Source organism: Balaenoptera borealis (genome assembly GCF_965194805.1).
Source record: "Balaenoptera borealis genome assembly, chromosome: 19".
NCBI lineage: Eukaryota > Metazoa > Chordata > Mammalia > Artiodactyla > Balaenopteridae > Balaenoptera > Balaenoptera borealis.
This window is the reverse complement of record NC_138878.1, coordinates 30,228,986-30,249,911: the sequence shown is the minus strand read 5'-3', so window position 1 is coordinate 30,249,911 and position 20,926 is coordinate 30,228,986. Positions and strand designations below refer to the sequence as shown.

At 36.3% G+C, this 20,926-nt stretch overlaps 1 protein-coding gene across 19 annotated transcripts in view; it reads left to right on the top strand.

Moving 5' to 3' along the window:
• The window catches only part of CHD9 (chromodomain helicase DNA binding protein 9), a 244,413-nt gene that overhangs the window by 219,126 nt on the left and 4,361 nt on the right, over positions 1-20,926 (top strand). For 10 of the 19 annotated variants that reach the window (XM_082366599.1, XM_082366596.1, XM_082366598.1 and 7 more), the window contains 8 exons: positions 1,572-2,480; positions 3,448-3,611; positions 4,355-4,627; positions 5,367-5,535; positions 9,997-10,136; positions 10,451-10,672; positions 16,228-16,356; positions 19,341-19,445. In XM_082366599.1, the coding sequence (XP_082222725.1) occupies positions 1,572-2,480; positions 3,448-3,611; positions 4,355-4,627; positions 5,367-5,535; positions 9,997-10,136; positions 10,451-10,672; positions 16,228-16,356; positions 19,341-19,445 (2,111 nt within the window). The remainder of the gene's footprint in view (positions 1-1,571; positions 2,481-3,447; positions 3,612-4,354; positions 4,628-5,366; positions 5,536-9,996; positions 10,137-10,450; positions 10,673-16,227; positions 16,357-19,340; positions 19,446-20,926) is intronic. The other 9 variants (XM_082366602.1, XM_082366594.1, XM_082366590.1 and 6 more) reach the window with 8 other exon arrangements.

Sequence of the window (20,926 nt, the reverse complement as noted above, 5' to 3'; positions counted from 1 at the left end):
CCCAGGGCCTTCAAAAAAACAAAACAAAACAAAAACAATCAGAGCTGCTAATGCTCAGCTAAGGGACTGTTCTGGGGTGAATTTAATTGTTTTTGAAGCCCACGTAGGGAGTTTCCATATATCCCTCACTCTTCCCTAATGTTAAAATCTTACATGACTATAGTTACAGTATAATTATTAGCCCAATTAGTACAGTACCATTAACTAAAACACCTATTCAAATCTTACCAGTTTTTCTACTGATGTCCTTTTTTGTTCCAGGAGCCCACATTGTATTTGGTTGTTCTTTCTCCTTAGCCTCCTGCAGTCTATAACAGTTCCTCAGTTTTGGGCTTGTTGTTGTTGTTGTTGTTTCTCTTTAATGACCTTGATACCTTTGATCAGTTTTGCCATAAACCTCTCAATTTGGATTTGTCGTGTGTTTTCACACAGTTGGATTGAGGTTATGCCTTTTTTTGCAAGACTACCTCAGAAATGATGTTGTGTCCTTCTTGGAATGTAATGTCAAGGGGTTCATGATGTCGTTATGTCTTATTACTGATGATGTTGCCCTTGATTCTTTGGATTAGCTAGTTTATGCTTCATTTTTCCAGTGTGAAATTGTTATCTTCTCCCCTGTAGTTAACAGATATCTTAAGAAGATACTTTGAGACAACACAAATCCTGTTCTACTCAAACTTTCACCCATTGATTTCAGTAACCATCAGTAGATCTTGTCTGCAACAGTTTTTACTATGCAGTTCTCCTGCAAGGAAAAGCTGTTCCTTCTCCCTAGTCTACTTAATTATTTATTCATATTAGTATTTTTTCATGTGGGTATTTATTTTTTATTCTGTAGGTTATAATCCTTTTGAATGAATCCTCTAATTCATTTTGATGTTCAAATTGTTCCACATTTGGCCATTAGTAACTCCTTCAGGTGGTCTCTACATTATTTCAACAAGCCTCTATCTTTTTTTGAGTACTTCTCAACTGCCAGTATCTCTGCTCACAAAGATATGACCTCATCAAAAGGAGCAGAGTATGGTCTGATGCTGAAACTGAACTATCTCAGGCTAATAGTTCATACACTGTTTGACAATTATTCCCATGTTTCCATCAAATTTTCAGAAAGCCTTTGTTGTCCCTGTGAGTTCACTGTAATGCCCTGAGTTACCTCGGTGCAGTTAAGGATATGTGGACTTAGGTTTGCTTATGGGGTGTTAATTTAACAGTTTTAATTTGTATTTATAAATGAGTTTGAGTGCTTTTCTCTTTGATTAAAACACATAATAGTATGACATTAGCTCATAGGGAATTTCTTAAAAGTAACTTCCTAGTTATATTAACACACCTCCAAAATAACTTTAATGTTTTACTTAACTTTCTATAGATCCAATGTTATATGTTACATGATTTTTAGTACTTCTTTCTAAAATTTATGTTTCTCCTCATTTAAAAATGTTAAAAAGAAATTCTGGAAAGTATACAATGATACTGAGTAGAGGTGCATTTTAGAAGTTGCTTTATTTGTTTTAAATCTATAATGAAGTATTTTTGAGGGTAATATGTTTGCTCTCGTTTCAATGTAGAATTGGTGGATCCAAATATTTTTATCCAGCCAATCACAGAAGAACGTGCTTCTAGGACTTTATATCGCATTGAACTTCTAAGGAAAGTAAGGGAACAGGCCCTCCGACATCCACAGTTGTTTGAGCGCTTGAAGCTTTGCCATCCAAATCCAGACTTACCAGTCTGGTGGGAGTGTGGCCCTCATGATAGGGACTTGCTCATTGGAGCTGCTAAACACGGGGTGAGCCGGACAGACTATCACATTCTTCGTGATCCTGAACTCTCATTTATGGCAGCTCAAAGGAACTACAGTCAAAGTAAGATGGCTCATTCAAGGACTTCTACCCCACTTTTACAGCAATATCAAGTAGCACTTTCTGCTTCTCCTCTTACCTCTCTACCTAGGCTCCTAGATCCTAAAGGTATTATTCTAGAGGATGTGAAAGTTAAAAGTGAAAACCTTAAAGAGGAGCCTCAGTTTTCTGAAGAAGAATCTATGACTTCTGAGGAAACCAGGACACTAATAAAGTCTGAGCCTGTAAGTCCAAAGAATGGTGTTTTACCACAGGCTACTGGAGACCAGAAATCTGGTGGAAAAGGTGAAACAGACAGACGCATGGTTGCAGCCAGAACAGAGCCTCTAACTCCAAACCCAGCTTCTAAGAAGCAGCGAGTCCACAAAAGAGGATCAGAGTCTAGTTCTGATTCTGACTCTGATTCTGAGAGATCGTCCTGTTCTTCCAGATCATCTTCTTCCTCGTCTTCCTCTTCTTCTTGCTCCCACTCTCGATCAGGCTCTAGCTCTTCTTCTTCCTCCTCTTGTTCTTCAGCATCATCTTCATCCTCATCCTCGTCCTCCTCTTCCTCATCATCCTCCTCATCTTCATCAGAAGAAAGTGACAGTGAAGAAGAGGAAGTCCAAAAGCGAGGTATATGCATAAAGTGCTTTTGCTATTTTAAGGCAGCATTTCACATGAAAATGAAAAGAATTGATTTGGATCACTTAAGCATATTTTAAATTGTTAGCTTAAATTTTATGTGTACAGATTTTCTTAGAGAAGGACTGCTGAAAACGCAACTAAATTCCTGGTTCTTACTCCGTATTCAATATTCACATTGCAAAATGGGTTAGTCAAACGGGATTAGCGACTTGGCACAGTAATTTTATTACTTTGTGATTGCCTTAAATTTAGTATTACATCTTTCCTGGAGCAAGTTGATCAGTGAACAAATAAAGGTAATATTTTATATAGCCACCAGTCCGACTTAACAAGAGTATCATAGGCCCTACTTGGCCCTACTTAGAAAGATCTAGCATAGGAACTTCAGTCTGTCGGTAGTGTTAGGTGGTCCTCTTCGGCGGGTATCCTTATAGCAGTCTAACAGCTCAGGTGCAAGGAAATGAGTCAACATCAAGTGGACACAGGAGCCACTGTGATACCCACAAGAGTGAGAATCTCCTGTAACAACTCCAGAAGCATGACTTTTCAGGGTTACCACAAGGGACATGCCCAATTATGAGAATCCCCTCTTTAGAGAATTATAGCCTCCCCAGCAATATTTGTGTCCTCCCAGTCCAGATATAGTTTACCAATCAGCAGTTTATGTGTTTCCAGGGAAACAGACCTAGAGTGTTAACCATGGGTCAAATTTTCATGCAGAAAGGGATGTTTTGTTAACCCTTTTTTCCTCAAACTCCTTTATGCCACTTATTGTGCTTTTGTTTCAATTTTAAAAATAATGAGTACTTTATTGTATTCTAGGTGAATTTTTTTTTACCTCTAACTTTTCATTTTCAAATATATCTGAATAATTATATAGGATTTGAAAAGTATATGTAAAATTGTGTTATGCAGTCTTTTTAAAACAGTTATAATTGGTTATAATTATTCTTAGCAGAAGGTACCCCTCACGTGAAAGCCTACGATGAAGAAAGCGTCGCATCACTGAGCACTACCCAGGATGAGACCCAGGATAGTTTCCAGATGAACAACGGGACCCCAGAGTCTGCTTACATCCTACAAGGTGGATACATGCTGGCAGCTTCGTACTGGCCAAAGGTAAATGAGTAATTTCTTGCTGGAATAGGTCATTTTTTGAGTATTTTTCTATATTTCTTTAATGATAGATATTATGTAGTAAAAAAAGGTCACTTATATGTGCGATGACATTTTGGTGTTAGCATTAAAAGTATCAAATATGACTGTCAAGTAAATTAGGTCTACTTAAATGTATGTGTTTCTCAATATAACCTTAGAATATTTAGAAGAGAAGGTAATGAATGCTTATGTTCACATACAAGTTAGTATTCAGGTGCTTCTTTATGAAATAAGTGCTTTTAAGTGGGTCTTCTTGAAGAAATTTACCAAGCCAGTTGTGACCTAGAAAAAAGATTCATTTAAGTACATGTACCTATAGTGGTGGAAGTTCAGATTGGATTAAGACAGCTCTCCTTCCAGTATGTGACTAGGCTAGTAGAAGAGTACTTACCTTTAGGAGTGAGGTTGGGAAATAAATGGCAGAGAAGAGAACTCTCTACTCTTCTGTATACTTCTGAGTTGTTTGAACTTTCTACAAGGAACCCGTGTTACTCTTAAAAACAAAAGAACAGAAAAATATCTTTATAGTATAATATTTTTTAATGTCACCAATGGGAATTTGTATAGAATTGTAAATGTATGTGAGAATATGTATGCATACCAAATACACATATGTTGTACCAGGGTTAAATCCATCAAGGCTGTGATCCCCAAAGTTCTGACTTAATTATTAAAATTATCCTTTGATGTTCATGCTTTTCCAGGATCGTGTGATGATCAACCGGTTGGACAGTATTTGTCAAACAGTTCTGAAAGGGAAGTGGCCTTCAGCTAGAAGAAGTTATGATGCCAATGCAGTGGCTTCTTTCTATACCACAAAGCTGCTGGACAGCTCTGGCGCAGCTACAGAACATAGCGAGCCCAGCGTGCCCACTCCTGCAGGTGCTGGCGTTAAAGAAGAACACGATCAGTCAACACAGATGTCAAAGGTGAAGAAGCATGTACGAGAAAAGGAGTTTACAGTGAAAATCAAAGACGTATGTTTATTTTTATTGCCCTAGGACCTGATTGCGATTGCGGTGTGCAGCATGCTTTTCCTGCAAATGGCTGCCTGCTCTTACTCTTACTTCCTTCACATACTTGTTTTCTGGCATTTGGATTGTTTTCTTTTAGATATCCAGGTTATTAAACTTGAATATTCTACTAGAGGAATCATCATTAAATATATTTTTCTACCTATACTTCTGAAAATAGTCCTTCTGCAGATCAAGATGCTTTCTTAAACAGTCTGACAATTTCTTATTTTTTGGTTCTTTTATATAGTATTCACATGGTATGTCAGTGCACTTCGTGTTTTAAACATTTAGCATGCCCTGTTACCAGTAAGTTTCATTGTTCAGTATGATTTTTGAAGCTAAATTGATTACTCAGTGTCTAAAAACATGGGTAATGTCTTCTAGTATGTCATGTGAATAGTGTACACAGAGACATAGGTCAGAAGCTGAAAGGGTTACAATGTACTAGTCACATGAAAAGCTTTGTTTTGCTCAGAAAAGTATATGTAATACCTGGATGTTTTTCATTTAAGATAGAAATTTTAATATTCATTATAGAAATTGATTAAATGTTTTTCTCCAATTGATGTATGAATAAGAGAACATGATTAACTTTTCAGGGTTTTTAACTTCACTTTTTCTAAGTAAAAGATGTCTCTCAATATACTATGAGTTTTTTTTTTTAATCATTTCTTTCTTATTAATGGTGTTTGTTTAACAGGAAGGTGGTTTGAAGTTGACATTTCAGAAGCAAGGGCTTGCTCAGAGAAGGCCGTTGGACAGTGAAGATGGTGCTCTAGGGCAGCAGCAGTACCTCACTCGACTTCGGGACCTTCAAGGTGCGTCAGAGACCAGCCTCGCCAGTTTTCCAAAATCCATGCCAGGATCAGGTGAATATGCTAGTAATCATTGCCTCAGCATGAAGTAGTCCATCATTTGCAAATCCTTTTTTACTTACTCATAGAATACTTAACAAGAACCAGATTGTTACTACTTTAAACAGCCCTCTTATTATTAGAAAGCTCTAATTATCACAAAATTTCTTCTTATTTGGAAGCAAACTTTGCCTGCAATTGGTTCTTCTTAGTGACTGAAGTTCTGTCTTCAGAGGCGTCACAGAATTAACCTAGTCCTGTGTTTGCATGATAATCTTAACATTTGGAAAACAATGATCATATCTCCCCTTGGGATGATATTTTGTACTAACCTTTTGACTATTTGAATCAACAAGTATTTATTGAATACTGAATTGGTGCCCTGTGTTCTGTGCTCTCTAGCACTGAGGAATCCATCCATAAGCAGTTTTTTTTATTTTGTTTATGTTGATCTAGTTGTACTTTAATTTTTCTGCGTCCCTCTTAAAGTATGCTGTCAAGAATTGAGAATTTTAGTGAAGAGCAGCTGAGTCTTAAAATGTATGGACCACAGCATACTAATCGTAAAAAATGTAACTTTTCGATTAAAAGCAGGTACGTGACTGGAATTTCCTTTATACCTCCATATACATAGGGCTAAGGACTCTATTTCAGTATTCTACTAAATTCGTTTGCCATACAATAGCTTGTAAACATTTCAAAACTCCTGTGCCTGTGTACAATGTGTGGAATTCCTGAAGTTTGGGAAAATAGTGCTTTATTATAGGTGTTAAATTGATTGCCGTTTCCAGTTGCTGCTCTTACCGCTTTCTAATTATAAATTATAATTAAATTATCAATTAGAGTCATCAGACTTACTTTTGTCTCTTACGGTTTTATTAACCATTCAGTGTACGTCTCCAATTACTGGACTTTCAGACACGTATGAATGAGCCACAGTTCTCTTACTGAAGTATAAATCCCCCAAATTGTGATTTACAATGGCAAGGAGCTCTTTTTTTCGTGAGAAAATGGGAAGAGATGGGGAAGATAAGCTCTGGGCTTTTTTCCCAACCTGAGTGGGTTTAATAATACCACTGCTTGTACCTTGATAAGTTCATAACTCTATAAAGTGGGATTGATACGTCTATCATCTGAACATTTTAATGCTATTGCAGCTGAAGATTGTACAGTCTTTGCCTATAAGTAATTCTTTGATAAATAATACTGTTTTAATAGTATCAATAATAACACTAATTTGCACCTATACCAAATATTAAAAAGCCTCAAACATTAAAACTAGATAGAATTATCTAAGAATTGTATCTCATCCATCTTGATAATTGCAAATGTGAAATCTATTTTTTTTTTTGGCCGTGCCATGTGGCATGCGGGATCTTAGTTCCCCAGCCGGGGATTGATCCCTTGCCCCCTGCATTGGGAGCTCGGAGTCTTAACCACTGGACCACCAGAGAAGTCCCTGTAAATGTGAAATCTAGCTCTGTCTTCCTACATGACTCTTAGGAAACCTGCTAACATTTTTTAACCTTTTCTTGTTCGCGAAGTGAGGAGTTGGGGTCGATGGAGAGGTAGCATTGTTAGGTGGATTAAATAATATACGTAAAGTGACTAGTATGGAACTTGACACATAATTAGATGCTAAACAGATGTTAAAATTAGGTTTTAGAATTAGATGCTCAACAACTGCTATTATAATTCTTCGTATTAAGCCCTTTTTATGTTTGTATGGGCACCCCTGAATTTTATCTAAAAGCTTTGAGTGAAGATACATCATATAATGTAAATTAATTAATGAAGGACAGTAAAATAGCATAAATTATAAGAGGACAAAACTAAAGAGCCTATTCCAGAAACCACCTGGAATAGTACACAAAAGATGGTAGAGCCAAACAGCCTGGGTTTGAATTCTGTCATTTACCACTGTTGTGACATTGGGCCTGAGACATAATGTTTCTGATCACATTTATAAAATGGGCTTAATACCTGTGTGTTTTGTTTGTTTTGTTTTTGGTAATTTAAGAAAACATTTGTAAAACCTAGTCCAGGGTATGGCACCTAGTAGGCATTCAATAGAAAGAAGGTATTTTTAATATTGTTATAATTACATCTAAGATAAAGACAACACAGGCTTTATAGAGTAGAGTAGGTTAAATTTTCCATTTTGGATTCTAGGTTAAAATAAATCAGTAATGTTTATTAAAATCACTCTCAAAAAGAAGTCAAGGTAGCTGGGTTTGTTGTTGTTGTTTTAAAAAAATGAAAGAAGTCAAGGGAGTATATAATTTGCCAAATTGGCTATGTTTATAAATGACCAAATAGGATTTGTTTATAAATATATACTTTGGTGTGTATACTAATGTTTTTCCATAGATAATTGTATTAAGTACTTTTCTTTTTATATAGCACTGGGATAGCAGTAAAGGGAAAGTAAAAGAAACTTAAGACGGTCTCTGCCTTTCAGTTGCTTGGTAGACTAGACCTACATGTTAAAATATTAGACAATACGTTGATAATGTATCTTGCCACACAGCATTATAGTTAATAAATGTTGGAAAAGAGAGAAGTCACTGCTGTCTAGAGACTTAGGCAGAGTCCTGTGGAAGAGGCAGAATTGAACAGAATTTATAAGAGGAAGATTAGATAATGGTCTTTCTGGAAAATGACATTGAGAGAGAGTCAGGGAATAGCTTGAACCAGAGACTTGATGTTGGGAAAATTGTATGGTTTTAGGATAAGACTGACCTAGCTACTGTTTAAATTCCTACTGGAGAGATATTTGTATAAGGTCAGAGACTGCTTAGCAAAGGTAAACCTAGATTATGGGCAACATCAAAAATTGAGCTGGGGAGGGGATTGGGTTGGTGGTCAGGCAGGAATGAGGCTTAATGTAAGGCATTTCATTCATACTAGAATAGGAAGCCATGAGAAGTTCTTATAAAACAGAATAGTACTTTTAAAAGTAGTATTTTAGGAAAGTTATTCAATTATTACAGTTAAAATGTACTATAGTGAAAGTGTTTTCAAATATTCATAATATTTTGTTAATCTGATTTTAATGAAATAATGAAAGCTGTTCTTTTTTAATAATACGTCACATTCCTCAGTGCTTTCATATGCAAAAATAATTTTTAATCATTGTAATTAGTTATTCCTTACTAATTATGAATTAAGGTATTTTTTGTAACTGAGATGTGAGGAGAGTGACTTGCATAGGATTCCACAGCCAGCCAAAGGGAAATGTCTTTCAGGGATACATAGGACTTGGTCAAAAATTCTCCTTGAATGATTGAAAATGCATTTCTCGCTACAAATTGTGAACCATTTTAAGCAAACATCTCATTCTTAATATTTTCTTTCATAAGAGTGTTCTAGATTACGTACTCTTTAAGGATAGGAACTGTGTCTTACTCACCTTTGAATCATCATAGTGCTTTGTACATAGCTGTTTGATAAATGTGTATTTATTTATTAGGAAAAAAATGAATGCATGGAACTGTTTCATTCATACCTCTTACATTTTTTAGTGAGTGCCTACTGAAATGAAGAGCAAGAAGGGTCAGTTTAATTTGGCAAGAAACAGTGGTGATCTTAAAGAAAATACCTTAAATAGGCTGGGACAGGAGCAGACTGTGGGAAATTGAGGAGTGAGTTTGTCGTGAGAAAGAGGAGCATAATAGCGATCAACTTTTCAAAAGTTTTGAAGGTTATGAAAAAGCCGAAAGAAGTTTATTTTTTGTTTGAGTTGGGCCATGTTTTTAAGTTGATAAGAATCTAATGTAGAGTAAGATATTTTGGCACAAAAAAACAAAGATAAATGATAAAACAAACTTTTAGAAAAAGTAGGAATTAATGGGTTCAAAAAAGGGGGAAAGGTTTGTCTTGTACATGAGAAAGGCATGGTTCTTCCTCTAAAATGGGACAAAAGAAAAGATGTGTGACTATCCAGGGGAGAAATTTGAGGAGACAGGTCAAAACTTGAAAGAGATCTAGATTACAATTCTCCTGGTTTTTGAATGAGAAATGGGGTGGTATTTTTAGTCCAAGAATTGCTTGATTTAGTCTGACTGCTTGTAAAATAAGAACTAAATTTCTATGTATTTTTTTGAATAAACTTTTTCTTTGATTATGAGTATCATTACAACTATTAATTATTTATTTTATTGGAGTATAGTTAATTTACAATGTTATATTAATTTCTGCTATACAACAGAGTGATTCAGTTATACATATATATACATTCTTTTTCATATTCTTTTCCATTATGGTTTATCACAGGATATTGAATATAGTTCCCTGTGCTATACAGTAAGACCTTGTTGTTTATCCATTCTCTGTATAATAGTTTGTATCTGCTAATCTCAAACTCCCAATCCATCCCTCCCCAACCCCTGCAAAATGTCTATGTATTTAGAAAAGTAATTACTTTTAATTTAAGAACTAGATTTTTATCACTCTTTTGCATTTTTAATTTGTTAGGTACTCCCATTCAATCAACCCTTGGTGCCAATGGAGTTTTATTAGACAACCAGCCTGTAGTCAAAAAAAGGCGGGGAAGGAGGAAGAATGTAGAAGGTGTTGACATCCTCTTTTTCAACAGAAATAAACCACCTAATCATGTAAGTAAAGTAATGCTTAAAAACTACTGATCCTTGAGTCCAAAATTCAATTCTAGTAAATATACATATTGCTGTTCGTGAATGTTTTGTAGAATAATAAAGATAACTAGAAAATTAGGAGTATACTATATAGCTTTAGATTGTATCTCAGTAGAATCCAGCACTGGCCAAGATTCATGAAAATTTTAAATTTGAAATATTTAGCAGAACTTTAAACAACTTTTTTTTTCCTATTCAAAAAGAATTGCTTCATTGGACCAAAATCAGAATGCTAAAGCATGGAAATAAAATTGTCATTTGATGTTTTTCTACAGGTTACTTTAGGCTTAACCACCTCACAGATTTCTACAGGGATAAATCCAGCACTATCCTATACTCATCCTCAAGGAATTCCTGATACAGAAAGTCCCGTTCCAGTTATTAATCTTAAAGATGGGACAAGACTTGCAGGCGATGATGCACCGAAGAGAAAGGATTTGGAAAAATGGCTTAAGGAGCACCCAGGTTATGTGGAAGATTTAGGAGCTTTTATTCCTGTAGGTGATGCCTTATAAAACTTGGTATATTTTACCTCTATGATTGGTCACACCTATAATGATGAAGCATAAACTCTCACCCACTTATGTGTTCTGCCCAAGATTCAGGAAAATTAGCAGAAAAAACTAATGACCATCTTTCCCATGATACAATACAATATCATTTTCCATTTTTCCATTCTGCATTCAATAAGTGTTTAAGTAATAAAAACCATCTCTCATATACAGAGTACTATCATAGACCCAATGAAGGTTGTACAGTTACAAAACTTGCCATCTTTTCCCACAAATAGTTTATTTTAAAATAATAAAAATGATCATAGTAAACATTTATTGAGACTTAGCTGTGTGCCTGGCTTTATACTTAGCATGGATTACCTAATTTAACACCCCCTAACTTTATCAGAATGGCATCATTATAACTTTATAAAGAAATGGAAATACTGAATTTTAAAATATTGGGCTGGCCAAAAAGTGCCTTCGGTTTTTAAGTAAAAATAAAAGACGCAGTTTTCATTTTCGCCAAGAACTTTATTTAACAACATATTCACCATTTTGTTCCACTACCTTCTGCCATTTTTCAGGCAACTTCATAATTCCATCTTCCCAAAACTTTTTAATCTTGTTAAGCAAAGAACTCTTCCAGGTGCCTTTTATAGTCTTCCAAGGAATTGAAATTTTTTCCATTAAGAGAATTTTGTAAAGACCGAAATAAATGGAAATCTGAAGATGCAATGTCTGGTGAATATGGTGGATGAATCAGAACTTCCCAGCCAAGCTGCAACAGTTTTTGCCTGGTCATCAAAGAAACATGCAGTCTTGTGTTATCCTGATGGAAGAGTATGTGTTTTCTGTTGACTAATTCCGAACACTTTTCATTGAGTGCTGCTTTCAGTTGGTCTAACTGGGAGCAGTACTTGTTGGAATTAATAGTTTGGTTTTCCGGAAGGAGCTCATAATAGAGGACTTCCTTCCAATCCAACCATATACACAGCATCACCTTCTTTGGATGAAGACAGACTTTGGTGTGGTTAGTAGTGGTTCACTTCGCTTGCCCCACTATCTCTTCTGTTCCACATTGTTGTACAGTATCCACTTTTCATCTCCCGTCACAATTTGTTTTAAAAACGGAACGTTTTCATTACGTATAAGTAGAGAATCACATGCAGAAATACGATCAAGGAGGGTTTTTTCCGCTTAACTTACATGGAACCCAAACATCAAAGCGATTCACATAACCAAGCTGGTGCAAATGATTTTCAACGCTTGATTTGGATATTTTGAGTATGTCCGCTGTCTCCCGCGTGGTATAATGTTGATTGTTCTCAGTTATGTCTCAGTTTGATCACTATCAATTTCAACTGGTCTACCCGACCATGGAGCACCATCCAGTGAGAAATCTCTAGCACGAAACCTTGCAAACCACTTTTGAGGGCTTCCCTGGTGGCGCAGTGGTTGAGAATCTGCCTGCCAATGCAGGGGACACGGGTTCGAGCCCTGGTCTGGGAAGATCCCACATGCCGCGGAGCAACTAGGACCGTGAGCCACAACTACTGAGCCTGTGCGTCTGGAGCCTGTGCTCCGCAGCAAGAGAGGCCGCAATAGTGAGAGGCCCGCGCACTGCGATGAAGAGGGGCCCCCACTTGCCGCAACTAGGGAAAACCCTTGCACAGAAACGAAGACCCAACACAGCCAAAAATAAATAAATAAATAAATAAAAAATAAAAAGGAATTCCTTTAAAAAAAAAATACTAAAGTCTGCATGTAAGCTCTCCAAGCATATTTTTAAATAACCACTTTTGACACATTCAATCAGTCGCAGCCCTTTCTCCATATACTGCACAAATCTTTTTTTGTGTTTCAGTTGTGTTTTTACGTTTCTTGAAATAATAAAGCTTAATATGCCGAAAATGTTGCTTTTTTTCTTCCACCTTCGGTATTAAAATGGCTACGCAAAAATTCACCAATTTTGATGTTTTTTTTTTAAATGCACCCTGATATGACAGCTGTCACAATACAATCTAACAAAATTGTTTTGAATGAAGTTAAAGACAACTAAGTGCTACTAGAGCCATCTTATGGAAAACACCAAATGAACCTTTTGGCCAACCCAGTAAATAGTGCAAGGCCACGCAGCTAATAAGTCTTAAATCCACTGTCCAAACTACTACACTTAAGATCTCATAAGAATACAGCTTCTGGTTCTCTTCAGATGCATGGTTTATATTGGTCAAAGATGAGAACAGATATATTCATTTGCATTTTTCTTATCCTCTGAAATACTTGCTACTCACTATCTTATGGGCATATGGCTTTCTTACTCATAGAAATCTGTTATTTAAGTTTGTAATGCTTTACTGTCAGATGCTGACGTACCAAATTTTCTATCAGTCTCCCTTGATGTTTCTATATATTTTATAAGGTAAAAGAGTAATGGCATATCCTCTGTACAGTGAAGCTAGTGGGCTTGTTCTGTCTGCTTCCATTATGAAGATTAATTGGATAACCCATTGAAGTCATCCCCTACCCCATGAACTTCTTAAGGGCTATCTTATTCACCTTGTATCCCCAGGACTTAGCACATAATTCCTGATACAGAGGATGGTATCTAGCTCCTTGTAAATATTTACTGAGTCAATGATTTAAAAAATTTTAAATGAAAGTCTTTTGGAGACTTAAAAGTGCTATATAAAGGTAAAGTGATTGTTATTTTATTAACAGAAAAAAATTCATTACCTTATTTTTTCATGCGAAAGAACCACAAAAGCTCCAGTCCCTAGAATGTGACTGTGTCTGTAATATATATTTTTATATACTTGTATCTGTAATATATATTTAGTTTAATACTTTACATTGCTATTATTGTCCCCAAGAGGTAACCTGGTAGTTTAAAATAGGGAGCCTCAGTCTTGGCTTTTGAATGCCTTTCATATCCCTAATTTTTTCAAAAGATGCCACAAATTCTCAAATAAACTTTCACTTAATTCTTTTGATTTAAAAAAAAAGCCAAATAAAGCTCTTATAATTATGAGGGGAAGGGTTGTCAGTAAGGTAGTAAGGTGAGCAGTCATAAAATGAGTATTGCAATTCTAAAAATAATGAGAATTGTTAGTTTAACCATATACTTATTAACATGTTAGAAAACAACATTCATTTATTCAGTCAGTAAATTTTTATCGGGCAACTATTATGTGCTAGTTACTATTTAAAGGGATTTAGGAAAAAACAGTGAACAATATAAAGTTCTTGCCCTCGTGGCAGTTATACTCTAGTCTCTGAAGATTGTCATACCTTTCTCTTACCACTGCAAAGGAATCTTTATTACTTTTTTTTCAACTTATAGCAGTTCATCATTTTCACTGCAAATAAACATTTTGTCCTAATTTTTTTTTTTTTAGAGCTTTGTGTCTTGATCTTGCTTTTTTTTAAAAAAAAATTTATGTATTTATTTATTTATTTTTGGCTGTTTTGGGTCTTCGTTTCTGTGCGAGGGCTTTCTCTAGTTGCGGCAAGCGGGGGCCACTCTTCATCGCGGTGCGCGGGCCTCTCACTATCGCGGCCTCTCTTGTTGCGGAGCACAGGCTCCAAACGCGCAAGCTCCGTAGTTGTGGCTCACGGGCCCAGTTGCTCCACGGCATGTGGGATATTCCCAGACCAGGGCTCGAACCCGTGTCCCCTGCATTAGCAGGCAGATTCTCAACCACTGCGCCACCAGGGAAGCCCCATGTCCTAATTTTTTATATAACTTTATTATTAAGCTTTTAAAACATTGTTATAAGTAGCATTTGTTGGAGTACAGAATACAAGATAACGACTGGTATGATTTCCCAAGGGCACTTTACATTACTGGTGTCTTGGATCTCACACTTTGCTGTGGTATCTCTACAACAAAATGATCATAACGTGATATATGTACTATACCAGTGGTATGTATAAACTGCCATGGAAACTGATAAAAGAATAATTACTCTGCCCAGGCAAAGTGTCTGGGAAAAGATAGAAAACAGAGCTGACATATGACTGGTGGATGATAAAAGAATAAGTAGGCGTTTGACCAGGTTAATACTGGTCAAATGCCTACTTATTCTAGGCAGGATAAGAGGAGGATACTCTAGGCATTATAGAACAATTATGAAGAGAGTCTAAAAAGGATATAGTCATAAAACAGTGACTAGTCTGATATTCCAGAGTATGTGAGGGAATGAGTCGGGTAATAGTAATTGGATAGAAAAGGTGAATTCAGACCAGGCTGTGATGGGACTGGTATGCCATGCTGAAGAGTTTGAGTTTTAGTCTGTTGGAATTTCTAATTGTTTAGAAATGACTGCAGACATCAAGCCCTACTTTGTTAACAGTTGTTAACAGAGGTGAGCAGCATGGTTTGGTGGAAAGAGTTTTTATTGCCACCTGTTGCCACCTGCTAGCTGCATGACCTTGATTCCCATTTGTAAAATAAGAATAATATCTTTGGGGGACTTCCCTGGTGGTCGAGTGGTGGAGACTCTGTGCTCCCAACGCAGGGGGACCCACGTTTGAACCCTGGTCGGGGAACTAAGATCCCACATACCGCAACTAGAGAGCCTGCGCACCGCAACTACTGAGCCCACATGCTGTACAGCCTGCCCGTGCACTCTAGAGCCTGCATGCCTCAACGAAGACCCAGAGCAGCCAAAATAAATGAATACATTTTTTAAAAAAAGAATAGTATCTTTGAGTATTGTGAGGATTATGTAAAAAGAGATAAGAAAGTTTATTAGTGAGATGAAGAGAAATGAAAGCCAGTAGTACACATATAAATGGTTTCAGAGCGCTGAGAAAAGCTGATGTTTCAGGTGAAATTCATCAGGAGAAAATGTAAAGAGGAGGCTCTTCCAGCATTATTGATAACTCCTTCAAGTAACACTCTAGAAATACAGTGATCTTTGAGGGCATTTAAGGAAAGAACTAGCAATGTCCTCATTTCAGGAGCCTACTTCCATATAGAAGATAATACTGATCATTATTAATAATTGTTTAAATATATAATTTGAGGAAAAGGTTCATGTAACATTGTCTTATTCAGCATTTTTATTAATAAATATAAAAATATTTAAACCTTAAATATTTTTATCGTATAGCTATGGGGTAAATTCTTTAATATGATATATTGAAGATATGTGATAGAATATATATAAGATATAATATAAATCTTCAATATATAATATAAACAGTTGACCCTTGGACAGTATGGGGGTCAGAAGTACTGATGCATGCCACCCCCACAGCCAAAAATTTGAGTATGACTTTACAGATAGCCCTCTATGTCCTCAGTTCCGCATCCCTGGGTGCAGTCAACCATGGATCGTGTAGTCCTGTAGTACATACTTATTGAAGAAAATCCACATATGAGTGGGCCTGCACAGTTCAGACCCATGCTGTTCAAGGGTCAACTGTATTAATATATCTTATCGATAACATATCTTCAATTTTATATGACTAAATTTCTTGGATCAGCTTATTTGTACTAGTTGCACAGTTAAAGATTTTCAAGCCATTCCTTTGTCCATATATTTTAGAGAATGCAGCTCCATGAGGGGAGACCCAAGCAAAAAAGGCATCGTTGCAGAAACCCCAATAAACTAGATGTGAATAGTCTCACTGGAGAAGAACGTGTTCAGCTGATTAACAGAAGAAATGCCAGAAAGGTATTTATATATTTGTTGTTAATTTTTCATGTTGATTCACTGCTTAAGAGATCTCCAGAACACTATTTCGTTAATGCAGTATTTTCTAACAGACCTGGTTGGGTTAAATCTAGCAGATTTGCGGGAAAAGACATGGACTACAATTTTATGCAGTCCAATTTCAAATCTCACGTCTTTGTCTAAGCTGTTGAATGAAATAAGCAAGTTAGTTTACACTATCTGTGCCTAAGCAGTGGCCCTGAGCAAGAGCACTACATCTAAGTCAGTGGTTCTCAAAAGGGGGCAGCTTTGTCCTTCAGGGGACATTTAGCAACGTCTGGAGACATCTTTGGTAGTCACAACTTTGGAGTAAGGAGGTGGGTGTTGGGGAGGTGGTGAGCAGGGGAAGGATGCTAGTGGCATCTAGTGGGTAGAGGCCCGGAATGCCGCTACACCTCCTGCAGCACAGGGGACAACCCCTACAACACCAGTCCAAAATGTCTGTAGTGCAGAAGTCGAGAAACTCTGTTGAAAGGGGACACTATTCTCATCATGGCCATTATAGATTTATATATTTATCACGTGATTTTCCATCATTTGGCTGTTAAGTGTCTCGTTCTATCAAAATGGGCATGTTACATAATTTTCTGATAGATGGAAATAAAATGTCTTAAACAAAGGTACCTTATACACTAATAGTACCCCTGTGTTTACCTTCTTGCTTTATTGATTCATGAATGGTAAGAGTCAGGTTTTTCCAGAGTCTATTTCTGAACCAAATGTGGCTCAACATTTGTTTCCCCAAATTGTGTCTGTTTTATGTTTGGATTGGTATATGTCTCTTTTACCTCCTATAGTAAATGATAGAACACTTGTGGCACCCTTTTGTAAGTTCACAGCTTTGACGTTTTTATTGTTTTCTATTCTGATGAGCAAGCAACAAAATAAGTAAGAAAGAAGAAATGGCCTCAGAGTAAGAACAGCAAATTTCTCCTTGAGTTCCTTCACTCACAAATTAAATTACCCTACATAGGTCACATTAATTCCCTAGTTCTGTCTTGCTCTCTGTTAAATGACCTCACTGCTAGTATAAAAATGCATGAAATCATTTGACTTTCTCAGAAGAAATATTGAAATTGGAAGAAAACCACTTTTAAAATAACAATTGTCTTAATATGATCGTATGCCCTAACTCATTAAAATTAATACTGATTTTTCCCCAATTTTGTAGAGATAGCTTATTCAGCTTTTGTTAGTGCTTTAAAGTGATGTCATAGATGTATTAGGGGAAGAACAAGACGACATTTTAGTTGCATTGTCCTTAATTTTATGCTTGCATAGATTGTTACAAATCTTTGCACTTCATCTTATAATGAAATTAGCATTTCTAGATATGAATAAATTTCTCTTAGTTTTAAGGAAATGGAACCATTTTTTAAAATTTTTACTTGTTAGGTTTAACATTAAACACCCTAAATTTTATTTTTCATTGTTGTAACCAGATAAAAGTCCTGTTCATTTCCTTTAGTTTGTAGATTTCTTTATTGTTCTGAGTTTCTAGAGTACAGACTTATGGATTGATCAGTTACTAAGGAAGAGATCCACCTCCTGAATACACATAAACCATACAGAGGGCCTCCAGTTTAAATTGGAGCTTAATGAGGTCATAATAAAAAGGAGATGGCAACAGAAACTTGAGAGGCTAAGAAAGACTATAGGAAATACTAGATAAGAATACCTATAGGTATTATAACTGGCCATATTAAACCCTGTCTATATCCTAACAAGATATAGTATGTATTCATTCAAAAAGGTGTAGAAAAAGGAATTATTCAAGAAGTATCTTTAGACTCCAAAGGAACATTAAATTGGTAGGTTCAAATCATTTAAACATTTAAAGGGATATGTATATTTTTATACTTTTAGGGTATCAGTTTACATAATAGATAAGTGCATGGGTTTTTGAGAGCTGAGTTTGAAAGCTGATCCTGACACTTACTAGCTAGCTTTAGGCAACTTGTATAACTTCTCTGAGGCTTAGTTCCTTCATTTGAAAAATAGAAATAATACATTCTCAAATGGATGTAGTGAGTACTAAAATAAATTATGTACTTTAAAGTCCTTAGCACAATAGTTGGCAATATAATAATAATAATAATAGCTTATATTTATTATGTGCCAGAACCTTTGCTGAGGCACTTGAATTATCTCATCTTCATAAAACCCTATGAGGGAGGTGGTGTTGTTATCTCCATTTTGCAGATCAGAAAACTGAGGTTCAAAGAGATTTACTGATTTGCCCTAGTTCATGTAAGTGGTAAGTCTGACTCCGAAGGGTATACTCTTAACTAGGCTACACTGCCTACCCAGCATAGTAATTTCACAGTAAACGGTAGTTATTTATTTTACTGTTCCAGTAACTCAAAACATTTAAGGGACTTCCCTGGTGGCACAGTGGTTAAGAATCCGCCTGCCAATGCAGGGGACACAGGTTCGATCTCTGGTCCGGGAAGATCCCACATGCTGCGGAGCAACTAAGCCCATGTACCACAACTACTGAGCCTGCGCTCTAGAGCCCACGAGCCACAACGACTGAGCCCGTGTGCCACAACTACTGAAGCCCGCACACCTAGAGCCCGTGCTCCACAACAAGAGAAGCCACCACAGTAAGAAGCCTGCGCACTGCAACGAAGAGTAGCCCCCACTCGCTGCAACTAGAGAAAGCCTGCCTGCAGCAACGAAGACCCAATGCAGCCATAATTAATTAATTAATTAATTTAAAAGAAAAAAACATTTAAAATCTACATTAGCACATGTTTATATAGTATATTAATAGTTCTTGTGGACTGTGGTAGTCCTTTTTAATGTAATAAAGATTGTCAAAAGTGGTTCAAAGAATACCTGTGTTTTAAAGAAATAAACTGTACAGCACAGAATAAAAGCAAGAAATGTCTTCATATTTAATAGTGCTTTTAAGTGTCTAACAATCTGTTTTTCATTTATAGGTTGGAGGTGCCTTTGCTCCCCCTCTGAAAGATTTATGTCGGTTCCTGAAAGAAAATACAGAATATGGAGTAGCTCCTGAATGGGGAGATGTTGTTAAGCAGTCTGTGAGTATTTCATAAATACTAATTCAGACATCATTTTTAAAATTAGATGCCATTTAATGATAACTTAGATTAAATTTTAAGTTAAGAATTAACAAAATAGGGCTTTCCTGGTGGCGCAGTGGTTAGGAATCCGCCTGCCAATGCAAGGGACACAGGTTCGATCCCTGGCCCAGGAAGATCCCACATGCCACGGAGCAACTAAGCCTGTGCACCACAACTACTGAGCCTGTGCTCTAGAGCCCGTGAGCCACAACTACTGAGCCCGTGTGCCACAACTACTGAAGCCCATGTGCCTAGAGCCGATGTTCTGCAACAAGGGAAGCCATGACAGTGAGAAGCCCACGCGCAGCAGCGAAGACCCAACACAGCCATAAATAAATAAATAAATAAAATAAAAAATAAATAAATTTATTTTTAAAAATTAACAAAATAGTCCAAGAACATGTGAAGATAGTTCACAATTTTTGTTTTGCAGAATATGTTACAGATTTCTCAGATGCTGTTGAGTTAGAATGCAGAATCAATATATACTGATTTGTGTTTGTTTTAATCTCTAAGGTACTATTTGAGCAATGCCACAATGAATAGTCAAAGATATTGGGCGGCGGGGGTGGGATTCTCTGGCGGTCCAGTGGTTAGAACTCTGCGCTTCCACTGCAGGGGGCATGGGTTCGATCCCTGGTTGGGAAATTAAGATCCCACATGCTGCGCAGCATGGCCTAATTAATTAATTGATTGATTGATTGATTGATTAAAAGGCATATTAAGAAAACAAAGATGGGGAAAGATATATATATGTAAGGTTATTCATCATAATACAGTAATAAAAACTGGGAATATACCAATGATCCATCAATATATTGAAAAACTACAACTATTTTAAAAATTATATCTTAAAAGAACATCTAATGACAAGGGAGAAAAAGTTCACAGTATTGTTAAATGGGGTAGTAGTTAAGCTCTTGCAGTATCAAAGCCTAACCATGTGGTAAGTGCTGAATAAATAATAGCTATTATGTCTACAGGTGTCTGAATGAAAAAGACAGGCAGTAAACCTATGTTCAGTATGATTCTATTTTTTTTTTTTTTTTATTTTAGAAAAGAGGTGAAGAGAATTGTAAAATCTGTTTGTATGCACAAGGGGAAGATGGAAGCACACATCCTGAAATGTTAGCAGTGGTTATCTCTGAACAGTGAAACTATGAATGATATTTTTCTTTGTATTTTTTTGTTGTTGTGTTGTCTGTAGTGAACCCTATTGCTTTTGTAAAGAGAACAAATAAGTTGATCAGTTCAAAACAAAATTTAAAAATAGTCCCATGAGAGTCTTTTAAACCACTGTCTAGAGCTACAGTGTCACAAATGGTAGCCACCAGGCACATGTGGCTATTGAGCACTTGAAATGTGGCTAGTCTGAAGTAGGAGGTGTTGTAAGTGTGAAGCACTATTTTTGGATTTTGAAGCCTTAGTTTGGAAAAACG